The sequence below is a fragment of the Acinonyx jubatus genome, chromosome D2 (assembly GCF_027475565.1).
Source record: "Acinonyx jubatus isolate Ajub_Pintada_27869175 chromosome D2, VMU_Ajub_asm_v1.0, whole genome shotgun sequence".
Taxonomy (NCBI): domain Eukaryota; kingdom Metazoa; phylum Chordata; class Mammalia; order Carnivora; family Felidae; genus Acinonyx; species Acinonyx jubatus.
Genome location: NC_069393.1, coordinates 85158327 through 85173264, shown reverse-complemented (window position 1 = coordinate 85173264; position 14938 = coordinate 85158327). Strand labels below are relative to the sequence as shown.

At 62.5% G+C, this 14938-nt stretch overlaps 1 protein-coding gene across 5 annotated transcripts in view; it reads right to left on the bottom strand.

The window, feature by feature from the left end:
• INPP5A (inositol polyphosphate-5-phosphatase A) overlaps positions 1-14938 on the bottom strand; it is a 173316-nt gene that overhangs the window by 99237 nt on the left and 59141 nt on the right. For all 5 annotated transcript variants that reach the window (XR_008292274.1, XR_008292275.1, XM_027063454.2 and 2 more), the window contains exons 3-4: positions 10206-10306; positions 4737-4824 (exon numbers count right to left, since the gene is read on the bottom strand). Coding sequence is in view for 3 of the 5 variants with exons in the window: in XM_027063454.2 (XP_026919255.1) it covers positions 4737-4824; positions 10206-10306 (189 nt within the window). In the remaining 2 variants the exon portion in view is untranslated. The remainder of the gene's footprint in view (positions 1-4736; positions 4825-10205; positions 10307-14938) is intronic.

Sequence of the window (14938 nt, the reverse complement as noted above, 5' to 3'; positions counted from 1 at the left end):
GTGGCGGGCAAGGTGACCTGTGGGCCCGGGCCCCAGGAAGCCGGCAGTCTGAGGAGCGCCCCACCTACCTCAGAGCCCACGCCTGTAACTGAGAAGGCCCTTGAGTCACCTTTATGTGTCATAAGCCCAGAACATACCCGCCTGTCCACACGGATCCTGGGACATGTGGAGGGTGTGTGGGCAATGTCCTCGGCAGGGAATAGGGGTGCTGGCAAAGGGCAGAGGTGCGTGTGACAGGGACGGGTCCTCCAGGGCCAGGGGGAACAGAGAGGCCCCGGGAAGGAGGGGAGGGGGGGAAGGGGGCCACGTACAGCGGGGGAGGGGGAGCGCACGGAGAGCAGGACGCACAGCAAGGTGGCTGCCACCTCCTCCCACGTGGCGGGCACCACAGAGTCTCCGCCCACAAGAAGGGATGACCCGGGGACATGAGGCCCGTGCTGTGAACGTGCTGTGAGGCGTGGGCACCCCAGGGATCCTGTGGACGCTGAGGCCTGGCCAGACACGCTGAGCGGTGGCTGCTGGCTTCTCTCCCAGATGCTGCAGCGTCCCCGGTGACGACGGGTCAGGCGCCCCGCACGAGCTCCGGGTCACTCGCACCTCGCCACCTGGTGCCTGGGCAGGGACACGGGAGCAGGGGCAGGGAGGCCGGTGCACAGGGGTCCAGTCCTGCTGGAAGGGACACCACCGCTCCTGAGTCTCCTCTCCGGCCGGTCCCGGTGCAGTGGCCACAGCACCGTCTGCATCTACCTTCTGTCCCACAACCTGGCGTGCTCTGTCCTCGTGGCGGGACCGGGACGAGAACGCCTCACACCTGCTGGCGATCAGCACTGGCACGTCTCGGTTCTTTGTGGGCAAACACAAAAGCTCACTGGGATGTGGAAACCGGAAAGCCTGGTGGGACAGTGAAGAGCCTGGCGTTCTGTCGTGGAGAAGGCCTCCCCCAGAGGAAGGACGGCGGGGCGTTCGGTCAGGTCCTCCCGGGACGTGCGGGCCGACTCCAGGGCTGGGCCAGGGCAGGGCGGCACTCAGGGATCGGGCTTCAGGGAGGTGGGCAGCCAGAAATGAGACGCAGCAGGGCCGCTTCCCGGACGCTGCCACAGGGGGAAGGACCTGAGGGCACCTGGGGCACCGGACGCAGCCCGCCCACTCCCGGCCCACCCCTCCAGCTCACGCGTGGCTGTGCTGCTGTGCCCACGCCCTGGGCCGGGGTCCTCAGTCTGCCCTCAGGGATGTCCCCGTGAGTTCCCGCGAACGGACAGGGCCTGGCAGCCCTATGAAGAAGCCGCCCTCCGGCCTCCACCTTCCGGGGAAGCAGGAAGCAGGTGACCCAGCCGGCGACCAGGCCACCACACCGGGGGCAGCCATTGGGGGCTGGGATGACACCAGCCTCCTCATCAGTAAGTGGCCCCCCAGCACGACTCTTAGGTGCAAACCGAACTTCACGTAATCGTTGCTGATTTGAGTCTAGAAAAAGCCCTGTGAGCATCTCCTGAACCAAAAGCTTGACACCAAATGCTGCTTTGGCGCCATCTTCTGGTGACCAGGGGCATTGGTGGGCTCCCGACGCAGTCGGCAGGACCCCCCCCCCCCCCCAGAGCCATCCAGGCGGAGCCCCCACCCAGGCCCAGAGCCCCCTGCCCCCCCCCCCAGGCTGAGTCCCCCAGGCCCAGAGGCCCCCTCAGGCTGCAGCTCCCCAAGCTCAGACCCACCCCAGGCCCAGAGCCCACCCCCAGGCCCAACCCCCACTCCAGGCCACAGCCCCCACGCTTCTGTGTGCAGAGCAAACCCCCACGGTCATGTTCATACACCAGGTGCAGCTTCAGGCTCAACCTCTTTCTGGGAACAGGCCACTATTTTCTGATCCCTATTAATACCTGTGACAGCATTTATGTACAAGATAAATTCATTTCAATTTCCTTTTTCAATTAATGGCCTATTATTTGAACCACACTCAGCTAAAAATACTGCTCCAATGCCATTAATCTTGTAAAAATTAAATTTTCCTCCATCTGACAGGCAGAGGCCACCAGGCTGGGGTGGGAGAGTGGCCACACAGCTGGCCAGTGTAGCCCAGCCCTACCCAGGACCCTGGGGGTGCAGGGTCCCCTCGACCGGGACGTCCGGAGGCCCCAGCAATGATGGTTCCACCCACGGCACGCTGAGGGGGGCGACGGAAGGGCACAGAGGTGCTCCAGGGGCCCCAGGGTCAAACAGGATTTTATCGCCAACCATCAGCATCACGGTCACGAGGCAGGATCACACACACTCGGACCTCTGTGCCAACTCTGGGATGCGCTCCAACGTCTAGAGCTCCACCGTCCATTCCCCACCCGCTAAACACGGCTGATGGTCCAGTTATCCGGGGGCCATCAGCACACCTCACCCAGGACTGCGGTCGCAGGAGGGGAGCCCTCACCTCCCCGCTGTGCACCACCCCCCCACCCGAGGGAAAGCCGGTCCACAGCACTGTGCAGACGCCCCAGGACCGGCCGCCATGCGCCCACAGCTGCTGCAGGCAGGCCAGGCCTCCCGGCCCCTCCCCCCGACCCCATCCGGTCCTGGGACACCTGCAGACACAGCCTCAGCGGCGCAGACCTGAGCCGCACCCCATGCAGTGTTCCGGCGGCTCCTTCTGCGGCCCCGTGCTGGCCAGTCCCGCCCAGCCGGATGCCATTCTCTAGCCCGGTCTGAGGCTCCCGCCAAGCAGCACGGCCATGTCTCCGGCTAATGTGACGTTTCTGTATTTATGACCGAGAGAGGAAAGCACTGCCCATCTCAACTAAAATGCCACGGATGTTGGGTGCTCCCTGGCTTCAGACACTTTAAGTCTGAAAACCTAGGGGCGCCTGGGTGGCGCAGTCGGTTAAGCGTCCGACTTCAGCCAGGTCACGATCTCGCGGTCCGGGAGTTCGAGCCCCGCGTCGGGCTCTGGGCTGATGGCTCGGAGCCTGGAGCCTGTTTCCGATTCTGTGTCTCCCTCTCTCTCTGCCCCTCCCCCGTTCACGCTCTGTCTCTGTCCCAAAAATAAATAAAAAACGTTGAAAAAAAAAAAAGAAAACCTATGCACCAAAGAACAGACTAGGTGTGACACGACCATGAAGTACTTCAATGCACCAACTGGACAGCAAGGTCCTCCAGCGGGGAGAGCATGGGCTCCAGCCTCTGTGCTTCCTCGGGGGGAGGGCTGCGCGTGGGTCCCCCTCCCCGAACGCCCTGTGCCACTCAATCTGTCACGCGGCTGCCCTTCCCATCGGCGTCCCGCCAAGGGCGGCAGGGTCACGCTGGCGGGCAGCATCGGTCGGTGAGAGGCGGTGTCGAAGCCCATGCTTGCCACGGCTCCATCCTCCCAGCTGCCAGCGGCCGTGCACGTGTGCAAGCTCCGACGCTGGACTCGCAGCCCACGTGGTTGTGTCCTCTTGAGGGACTGACGCCCTCGTCTGTGCACAGGGCCCCTTGACCCCTGCCGCGCTCCTTGTCGTACGACTGGTTCTATGCACCCACACGTTTCGTCCAATTTTGAAAAATTTCAGCCAATTCTTTAGGGGCCTGCTGTCTCCTGCTCCCTCTCATCCTGGGGCTCCAGTTACGCGCACACCGGACCCCTGGACACCCTACCCCACTGTGATGTCCCGGCAGTGCCTTCCGCGTTTACTGTGAGTGCTTCCCACTGCCAGGGCTGCGAGTTCAACTGCTGTCCCCTCCCCTCCGCGGTGCCCGGCCCTCCGCTCGCCCCAAACCAACGCAGCTTCCATCAGGGCTGCCGTGACTCCATCTGAACCAGTCCTGATGGCAGAAGCAGGAAGCAGGGTCCCGGCACAGGGAAGCGTGAGGGTCAAGAGAAGAGTGTTCTCCTGTCCAGGGTGGGCTGAGAGCCAGCGGCCCTCGGCCCAGGGCAGGAAGGCAGAGGGAGCACGGGGCTGCGGCGGCCTGCGCGGGGCGTGCCTGCGCCGGGATGTGGCTGACACAGGTGGCGGAGAGGCCACGCGTGAGTGTGGAGGGGGGCAGGGGTGCCCGAGGACAGCAGGCGCGGGGCACGGGGGATCCCATGGGCACGTGACGGTGACCATCTCAGCCAAGGAAGGTACCACCGAACTGGCACAGATACCCTGAATTCAGAGGCTGCGAACGGACAGATGCCTTTCTAACCACAGGGCCATCTCTAGTGTCGCTCCCTGAGCAGGACACGGCTCCCCGGCCCCGCCTGCTCTCGGCACACCAGCACCCACCGCCCCATGCGACCAGCACGCAACGGCCGAGCGCCTGCTGCATACCAGGCTCCTGGCAACACGACAGCGGTGAGGTGAAGGACGCCAGGAACGGAAGCCGGAGGAAACTAAGCCAACGAGGCAGCTCTGAGCCCTCCCCAGAGATGGGGGGGTGAGATGCCTCAGTCGCTCGAACCAACAACCGGCGACTCAAAACCCATCTGACGTCTGCTCCTCCGAGAAGCCTCCAGCCTCCCCAGCACCTTGTACTCCCCACAGCCGCTGCACCCCAGCGGGGCCCCCTTTCCGGGCATCCGCTGACCCCCGGACCAAGGACTGTCGCAGGACAGGCCAGGCCCCCGGGGTGGGCTGCTTGGGCCCACAGAGGGACTGGCCTCCGTCACTCGAGCTCTGCGGAGCAGATCCAGGGATCGGCTTAATCCCTCGCCTCTGTGAAGAGCCCCCCACTTGCGATCACCATCCCACAGGCCACGGCCCGGGGCCGACTCCATGCAGCAGAAGGGCACGCACCGTGAAATGCTCCTGGGATTTGAAGTTCTCGTCCAGGTAGACGCGAGCCCTGTTGTACTCCTTCATGGCGTCACTTGACAACAGCTCTCTAGAAGGAAAACAGGGAGTTTCTTTGGTACAAAAGCCACCCAAAAAGCTGCTGCCAGACCCAGGCTACTGGCTTGAGCCCCGTGTCGTACGTCACCCCAAAAACGCCACCAAGCAGTGGTGGGAGGAAGGAAGGGCGGCAGAAACCCAAACCCACTGTGTGCAGGTAGAGTCGGGCCATGTCGTCAGCTGCGGCCCCCCCGACACCCGACAGATGCACAGGACCCAGAGGCCTCTCGGGGAGAGAGACGTGGAGGTGGGGGGACACTGGGAGCTTGGCCAGGGCCGCACGCCGCAGCGGCACAACCCCAAACTCTGTGGGCTCTCCTGGCTGTTTGTGTCTTGTGCTAACGGAGAAGCAGGCCGGAGTCCACACGCCCCCGGGACCAAGGCAGGTCGCCCCACCAGGAGGAAAGCTGACCATCAGCGGCCTGCCCCAGAGGCTTTACGACAGGAAGGAGGAAGGGTCTCTAACACCCCTCGTCAGAGGGGCTTCCTGGTCACCTCCCTGCCTCGTTTCCCAGCCAGAAAAGGCTTAGGCGGGCACCCACGTGTCACCTCAGCACGTGTGGCTGGAAGGGAGCCACTGTGCACCCAGAGCCCCGAGAATGCACCAGAGCCACGCCGGGAAGCGAGGGGGGCCTCCCTGCTCACCTGCCGGCTCCCCGGCCGAGGGCCCCCCCACCCTCCCGCCAGCTCCGCAGCAGCAGGGAAGGGGTCACGTAGCCATCTGACCAGCCAGCACGGGGGTCAGACGGAAGAGGGGTTCGGGCCCCAAGAAGCCAAATGGAAGAAGGGAAGAGGCTATGTGCCTCGGAGGGCTCACACCCCTCCCCCCCGCAGCCTCCACCGTGTTCGCGGCAGGAAGCAAGGTGCAGACACACACCACACGATGTTCGGAACATCTGGCGTCACGCCAGAAATTAACTTAGTGTGCAGACAAGCAAAAAAATACAACCTACAACCTGCAGAGACAGACCTGGATGAACAGAAGTCAGCCGAAAACACCCCTGAAGCAGGGGCTGTCCATGCAATCAAAGATTTCAAGGAAAGCACGACTATGAGGAAAAGCAAACGTGAAAACCACAAATTAAACTTCTCAGGCTGAAAACAGAACTCACCAGGTGGACCTAAGGGCAGGTTAAAACCTAAGAAAATAAATAAGGAAGAGATCCGTGACTACAACACACAGCAACAGAAATGACCCAAACTGAAGCAAAGAGCCTGGAAAATGTCAGAGGAAAAAGAGCTCAAGGGGCAGAGGGGCCCTGGGTGGTGACAGACAGGCCGACCCCAGGAAAGCCGAGTCAGAGACCCAAGAGAAGGGAAGGAGAAAAACAGGAAAGTGGCGAGCAAACTTTTCCCAAATATGATTAGAATTATAAACCCGCTGAAAAAGCTCAAACACAAGGGAAATCAAACTAAAATACAACATAATCAAGTTGCTGCAGACCATCCGGGGAGACAAAATGCCACAGTCAGGGAAAAAAGACACATTATATACCGAAAATTAAGACGGGGACAATGGCTAAGGCCCGTCCTAAACAACAGGACACAGAAGACAAGGCGATGATGTCCTTTAAGTGCTAACAGAGAAGCGCGGGCAAGCCGCAGTCCCAGCTACAACAACAACATCTTTCAGGAGCGAAGACAAAGGCTTTCCTCACACAAACAAAAGCGGAGAGAATTCGTCACCAGTGACTCGTGTTAAGATGGATGTCACAGAAGCTCTCAGGCTGAAGGAAGATGGTACCAGACAGAAACCGAGGCTTCGAGAGAGCGGGCAGAGCACAGAAAGCCATAGACAAAGTGGTCAAGATAAAGGGCACCTTCTCTCCCTTCTAATCTTTATAAAAGGTACCAGTTTAAAGCAAAAAATGGCAACACGGGTCACATATGGCAAGCAAGGGTAGGAGTAGAAAGAACGGGACAGCCTCCCCAGGACCCAGGGGTGTTGGCAGAAGGGGCACACCTCGGGGGCGGGGCATGGGGCGCGGGGATAAGGGGCGGGGTGGACGCCCGGGGAGGCAGGGCCGGGGGCGGGACATAGGGGAGAGGCGGGGACATGGGGCGGGGAATGCGGGGGGGGGGGGGGGGGGGCGGGGGCGCAGGGCTGGGCGCGGCTGGAGAGGGGGGCCTCCTTCCGCAAGCCTGCTGCGCACCAGCAGGGCACCCCCCCCCACCCCCACCCCCGCCTCTGGAAATGCCGCTCTCCCCCGCCAAGCTCCTTAAGGTAAGTAAGGGCTTTGGTCACCAAGGTGTGCCGCAGGTGTCTTTCCCAGGAGTAGCTAACCATTTACTTCCTTTACAGGGTCTTTTGGTAAACAGTTAACGTTGTTTAACATTCGCATTTCACAATCCTTTCTTTTGTAGGTGACACTTTTTGGGTCTCTTGAAGGTAACTCCCTGGCCCAGAGCTACAGACAACACCCTCCAGTATTTTAGCCTCAGCATTATTAGAGCTCAGCCCTCTCCCTTTACTCAGTAACACAACTGAAACACTATCCTCCTGCGGGGAGGGGGGGTGGGGACCCAGTGCCATTTTCTCACGCACACATGGCCTTGTGGCTCACAGCCAATCCCCAGCTGCATTCAGTCCTTCCACAGCTCTTGCCCGCCCTGCACCCGTCCCCCTGCCCTCACTGCTCCCCAAGGAGCCTGCAGCCAGGGGAGGGGGGGCACTCCCACCTCGGGCCTCTTCAGAATTATTTTGCCTACTTTTAGCTATTTACCGGCATCCCCTTGCCCTCATGTTAACTTCAGTATTAGTTTAAGTGGTAAAAAATTTAAAACATGTTTTTAATTAAAATTGCCGTAAAATTGGATTATTTGGGGAAAATTTGATCATTCTTTTTTAAACATGCCCTTTAGCAAATCGGCCCACAGTTTAACAACTGACACGTGGATGCTTGTGTCCACCCTGTGGTCCCATTGCCACTGTCACCCTGCGGCTGCTGACGGCGGCTGAAATCACCCTCAGAGCCCGGGCACCAGGCGCCAGGGCTCTGAGTGCAGACCCAGCACAGCGGCCCTCGATGACCCGCCTTGGAAGTCAGGGAGGGTCACCTCACACCCGGCTGGCGGGAGCAGTCACGATGCCCCGAGCCCACAGCACGGGGACACGGAGGGCAGGCACAGTGGTGCCCAGCGCACAGCGGCTGTCCTGGGCCCTGGGGCTGCGGGCAGAGCAGAAGGAGGAAAGGTGCCCCAGGGCCTCTGGCCGCCACAGCCGGAGGCGGGCCCTGCTTCTCAGGAAGCCAGGCTGAGCACACACCGCCCGCTCGCTCCGCCCCCGCCCCGCCCCGCCCCCACGCGTGCACTTCCCAGGTCTGTGCAGAGGCCTGTGGCTACTTCCTCCGGAACGATGGAGATGTCACCACCCACACGCGACTGGGGCTCCGTCCCCGTCTCGCTGTGACAAACACAGATGTGAGCTGCTGGATGGAAACCAGCCGTCTGTCCGTCCATCCACAGCTGGCAGGCTGGCAGCCATCACGCCACAGGTGTGGCCTCCAGGACATGCAGATGGGACGCTCCACCTGGAGCCCAGGGCTGAAGTCTCCAAGCCCAAAGCACCACTGTCACCCTGCAACTGCACACCCCCAGGAGCCACGCTGTCATTCTGTGGTCCTCTGCCAGGAGCCATGCTGTCACCCTGTAGTCCCCCCGCCCCGGAACCACACTGTCACCCTGTGGTCCCATCGCCAGGGGCCACACTGTCACCCTGTGGTCCCATTGCCACTGTCACCCTGTGGTCCCACCCCCGGGGGCCACACTGTCACCCTGTGGTCCCTCCCAGGAGTCACGCTGTCACCTTGTGGTTCTCTCCAGGGGCACGCTGTCACCCTGTGGTCCCATCGCCAGGGGCCACACTATCACCCTGTGGTCCCATTGCCACTGTCACCCTGTAGTACCCTCCCCCTCCAGAACCACACTGTCATCCTGTGGTCCCATCGCCAGGGGCCACACTGTCACCCTGTGGTCCCATCGCCAGGGGCCACACTGTCACCCTGTGGTCCCACCCCCGGGGGCCACACTGTCACGCTGTGTCCCGCCCCCAGGAACCACATTGTCACCCTGTGGCCCCACCCCCGGGGGCCACACTGTCACCCTGTGGTCCCACCCCCAGGGGCCACACTGTCACCCTGTGGTCCCTCCCAGGAGTCACGCTGTCACCTTGTGGTTCTCTCCAGGGACACGCTGTCACCCTGTGGTCCCACCCCCGGGGGCCACACTGTCACGCTGTGTCCCGCCCCCAGGAACCACACTGTCACCCTGTGGTCCCTCCCAAGAGTCACGCTGTCATCTTGTGCTTCTCTCCAGGGGCACATTGTTGCCCTGTGTCCTGCCCCCAGGAACCACACTGTCACCCTGTGGTCCCACCCCTGGGGCCACACTGTCACCCTGTGGTCCCTCCCAGGAGTCACGCTGTCACCTTGTGGTTCTCTCCAGGGACACGCTGTCACCCTGTGGTCCCATCACCAGGGGCCACGCTGTCACCCTGTGGTCCCACCCCCAGGGGCCACACTGTCATGCTGTGTCCCGCCCCCAGGAACCACACTGTCACCCTGTGGTCCCATTGCCAGGGGCCACACTGTCACCCTGTGGTTCCCCCCCAGGGCCACACTGTCACCCTGTGGTCCCTCCCAGGAGTCACAATGTCACCCTGTGGTTCTCTCCAGGGGCCACACTGTCACCCTGTGGTCCCATCGCCAGGGGCCACGCTGTCACCCTGTGGTCCCACCCCCGGGGGCCACGCTGTCACCCTGTGTCCCGCCCCCAGGAACCACAATGTCACCCTGTGGTCCCACCCCCGGGGCCACACTGTCACCCTGTGGTCCCTCCCAGGAGTCACACTGTCACCTTGTGGCTCTCTCCAGTGGCACATTGTCGCCCTGTGTCCCGCCCCCAGGAACCACACTGTCACCCTGTGGTTCTCTCCAGGGGCCACACTGTCACCCTGTGGTCCCTCCCAGGAGTCACACTGTCACCTTGTGGTTCTCTCCAGGGGCACACTATCACCCTGTGTCCCCCCCCCCCCAGGAACCACACTGTCACCCTGTGGTCCCACCCCCAGAGCCACAATGTCACCCTGTGGTCCCACCCCCCAGGAACCACACTGTTACCCTGTGGTCCCCCCCCCGGGAGGCACACTGTCACCTTGTGGTCCCATCCCCCACGAACCACACTGTCACCCTGTGGTCCCCACCAGGGGGCATACGGTCACACACTTGGGACAGGACTTCTCTCTTTGGAACACCAGCCCACCCAAGGAGCCTCACAAAGGTGGGGTCATGACCTGGGTTTCCAGAGACAGCCCCCCTAGTGGCACCTCGCCCCGGGAGGGGGCAGCAGGGCGTGGCACACACCGCCAGGACTTACTTGACGAACTTGTCCACGTGTGACATGGAGGTCTCGTAGTTCTTCCCTCCAAACTCCTGGCAGTGTAGGGCCATGAAGTGCGGCTTGTGCGTGTGCACGACCTGTGAAGGGAAGCGCAGGATGGGCCGTTAGTGGCTCCGTGGGTCCGTGCGGCCACCCTACGAGGAAGGTGGCTGCCGGGACCAAAAGCCCCACGTGCACGACCATGGCTTTGAACGGTCTCTAGGAGTCAAACCACCTTTGTGCAGCACTCGTTTCAGCTTCCCACGTCTTCCCGATCCTCAGACACGATTCGGAATTTCTTAGAACCTTCCCCAATCACTGAGAGGAATTCCCCCAGCTGTAAAAAGTCAAACGTGTCAACTGCGGAGCATCCAAGTCCCACAGAAAAAAACGAACCAGTTAGCGTCTCACTGCAGACACCTGGCTGCATCCCCCACAGAGGATATGAGCCCAGCCAGCCCTACACGCTGTCGTGGGCACACGTGCCAGCACGGGGACACACACACACCCCAGACCTGCCCGGGAGTAAGCAAAGCTGACTGCGCTCAGCGGGGGCCCAGGCTGCCTTGCATACAACGTGCACACGACTGCCTGACAACCCGACACGGCAGGTGCCCAGCACCCGTGTCACCGCAGGGACGGCTGCGGCACATGGTGGTCAGCAGCAGAGGTGGTGTGGCCACGGTGCTGCTGCCCCACTACAGCCGGGGGGGTCCCGGCACTGTCCCCAGGGCTGCCGCAAGCCGGGAACCCTCCCCACGCTTTTGTTCCTCGATGGTACGGGTAAGTACCCCCAGTGACACGGATTGATGGCCGCAGAGATGCTCTCAGCAGTGTGGTCGCTGTCCAGAGGCTGTCCAGCCATCCCAGGCCCCCACCCAGCACAGGGGTCCTGACAACAACCTCAGTCACAGCTTGAACCCTGATCTCGCCCCCTGCAGTAAACCGCACCAGGCATCTGGGCATGACCCACAGGTGGCTGAGCCTGTGTTGACCAGCACAGGCTCGCAGAAAGAACAGGACACTCACTGGCCCCGCTCCCCTAGGGCGCAGGGGACAGCAGATCACTGCTGAGCTGATGAGGCATCCAGGCCACGACAGCTGGGGGCTGCGGCAGGGGCTCGTGGGACCAGAGGGTCGAGGGCAACAGGGCAGAGTGCAGGGGGCGTGTCCCCACGTCCTCAGCTGCCCATCACGCTAACTGCACTTGGCCGTGGTGGCCACGATGCTCTTTCTGGTCCCCCTCTCCCAGGCACTTGCCAGAAACCCACATGATGACCTTCCCCATCCCCAAATACACCATCCCAGGGCAGGCCCCCCATTCAGTGCTCTGTCACCTGGAACCCAGCCTCAGGCACCGTTTCCTGCCCGTGCCTGGCGGCCAGCAAGCCATCAGCGGCCTCAGAGGGACGGGCCACTGTGTGCAGCCCGATGGAAAGTGGCCACTTCTAGGAAGTGCCAGAGGGCTGGCCACGGACAGACAAGCTGGCCACGGACAGCCAGGCCCGCAGGCCGTGCCCCATGAGACAAGTGACCTGACCACGGCCAGGAAGTGCCCCGCGGCCACAGTGGCCCCTCACCGGGTGGCCGGCGTGTACGTGGCCCGCATGGAGATGTGAACACACTATCAGGAACTCGGGATGCGTTCTTAAAAAGGGACACAATTCTGACCAGGAAAAGCACGGACGGCATGCGTGAAAAGCGTCAGTACCTGATGCCAGCTGTTTGAGTGAGCTGCTCCTTGCGGGCATGTTGTTCTTGGAGAACCGGGCTACCACAAGCCCACTAGGGCGGCCCATCTGCCATTAAACACAGTCATGGAACATTCCCTCCCCTGACCCCACCCCTCAGTGCTCGGGGCTGGCAGGGACACAGGACGGGCCCTCGGGTGCTGCACACGAGGCCGGTGGCACAGTGAGCCCCGTCCGGAAGGACGCCTCTCATGTGCACCGAACTCAGGAACGCCCAAGCGACCGGGAAGCCAACCTGCCCCACAGCCCGCTTGGCAGCTACCCCACAGGGCACCTTTCTCGGCTTCTCCAGAGGACGGTGTGCCTCACCGAGAAGAATGACCACGATACCAACCCTGGGAATACAGCCTGGCGGGCACCGGCGTAGGCTCCCCTAGGCACTCGGCGGGAAGGGACAGCCCCGACCTCTTGGCCCCGGGGGCCGCCCTGCACGGCGCACTTCCCCTTAGCAGCAGGCTCAAGCATCCTTCCCAAAGGGCCAGCCTGTCCGCACCAGCTGTGCCTGAAGCAACAGAGTTCTCCGTTCTCAGAGTTCTGACTGCGTCTGCCACCGTCCCTCGACACACAGCTCTATGTTTGCCGTGGCGTGCCCGCATGGCGGAAGGCTGGGTCGGGTCCCAGAACGCAGACGGGGGCCTCAGGGCTGGCCTGGACAAAAGGGTCCGACGGGGACCCCGGCAACCCAGCAGAGTGCTCAGCCTGGAGACAGCAGCCCCCACCTGGTCCCTATCACCCCAAACCCAAAAGGGGAGATGGCTGGAGGCGCCAGGGGCTCTGGACACGTCCCTCGGTGGGCACTTGCTCTGAAAGACACCCTTGGGACGAACTCAAGCAGCAGGTACTTCGGGGGGTGTCGAGTGAGAACACAGAGGGCGTTCCTCTGGGCCCCGGCCCCTGCCAGTCTGCACCTTTGCCCGCAGCAGCCCCTGCCCTTCCAGCTCGAGCCTCTGTTGCAAGGACACGCCATGGGGTCGTGCTCTCTGAAGATCACAGTTAGCCAAGTCCTTGGCACAGACCCAGGGCTCTGACAAGGAAACATGCCTTCCCTTCCTTTGAAACCCACAGGCCACCTCCCTCCAGAAGGCCTCACTCGCCAGCTGGGACAGAGGTTTTGAAAGGTGCCTGACACGGGGCAGTCCCCTCCCCAGTGCGGGCTGGACGAAGTGACGACCCAGAGTGGCTGGGGGGGGGGGGGGGGTGTGGAAGGCCACTGCCACCGCCCTAGCTGCGCCTCCCCCGGCCCCTCACCCTGGCCTGAGGACGCTCGCTCCCAAGGAGCCAGGCCCAAGTCCCTGCCCCAGAAACCATCTGTCTGTCCGTCTGTCCTCCCAACCATCCTCCTCCTCAAGCTGGGCCCTCCTCTCCCTAACCCTACCGCTCCGGGCAGGGTCTGGCCACTTGACCTGCCTTCCCAGGGAGTCCCCTCTCTGCAGAAGCAGCCACCCTGCAGCCGGTCCAGGCCCAGCACCTCTTTGAGGGCCCAGGGCCTCAAATCCTCAGTCACCTCCTTATCCGGGAAACAGTCACGCTGTGGATGAGACGTGTCCAGAAGGCCCAGGTCCTGGTCCCTCTTCCTCACCATTGGGTGCCGCAGCCCCAAATTCACAAGCGTGAGAGACATACAGGGGATCGGTGCGTGGGGTCGGTGACACAGGCCCACGAGCAGACGCGGGCCTTCCGGCCTCTGTCACAGGACCTCTGAGCCTACCCTGGAGCTCCACAGCCTGAAGCACGCGGCCGGCCACACCCGCTATCCCTTGGCCTCCTGTTCTGCCACTTCCTTCAGGGTCCTCGACCCACACATCCGCCCCTTAGTTTCCTGGGCCCACACACCTGTCTCACTTCTCAAGGAGGTGCTGCCGGTCCAGAGCCGGTCCCATGCCACGCCCCACGCCACGGCCCCGCCCCTTGCCCTGTCCCAAGCCCTCGGGGCCTTGCCGCACAGCCCCACCCATGCCCCGCCCCCACCCTGCCCCCTACCTCAGGGCCTTGCCGCAGGCCCGGCCCCCACCCTGTCCCAGGCCTCAAGGGGCCCACCCCATGCCCATGCCGGTCCCGCAGCCACAGCACACACTAGGTGCTGTGGTTCACCTGGATTCAGTACCTGAACTGCCCTCAGGCACAACAGCCGCACCCTGACAGCTGCACTTCTAAGGAAGGAAAGACCTACATTCAATACATTTTGTGCAGAAAATAATGATTTTTCAGGTTAAATTTACCATATTTGAAAGTAAATTTTAACTGATCATAAGTTTAAAAAAACAGCCAAATAAAGTGAGTGATATTTCTTTATCTCTGCGACGCCGCTGACCTCCACGTGCTCAACGCAGCGACCGGAACGCACGTTCTGGACAGGAGCACGAGCGCGCTCTGACCGCAGGCGCCGCTCCACGTCTGTGCAGCCGGCACCCCACTTTCACCGCCAGGAAGGGTGAGACGAGGAGGACCAGGACTGGAGCATCGGCGGGCGCTCACCCGCGCGCGGTGGCCCCTCCACGTGGAGAAATGTGTGTCCGGGTCCTGAATGCACACTCAGCTGCCAACGGAAGGTCGCACTAGTCTGCACCAGGGCAGCCTGGACTCCCCCAAAACCCTCGCGTCCAACGGACACACACTTAGAGGCCGAGGGCAGTGCCGGTGGGGGGCGGCACCCGGGACACACCCGGCCCCGGACTCAGCCTCCTCACAGGGCACAGGGTGGGCTGGGGAGGCAGGGGCGAAGCGGGCGCCACAGCGGGGCTCATGCACAGACGCCCGCCAGGGCGACCATGCACGGAGCAGCGTGGTCCCCCAGGACCCTGGCCCACCTGAGGACGGTCAGGGGTTCCCCGACTCGCCCCGCAGCCATTGCCTGGCTTCACACGGCGGCCCTCTCCTCCACCCCAGCAGCCGCCCACACCTCCAGAGGCAGCTCCTCTTGGAGACGGGCCCCGTGGTGTCACCAAGAAGGCCCCCCACACCCTGCGAGACTCTAGGCCC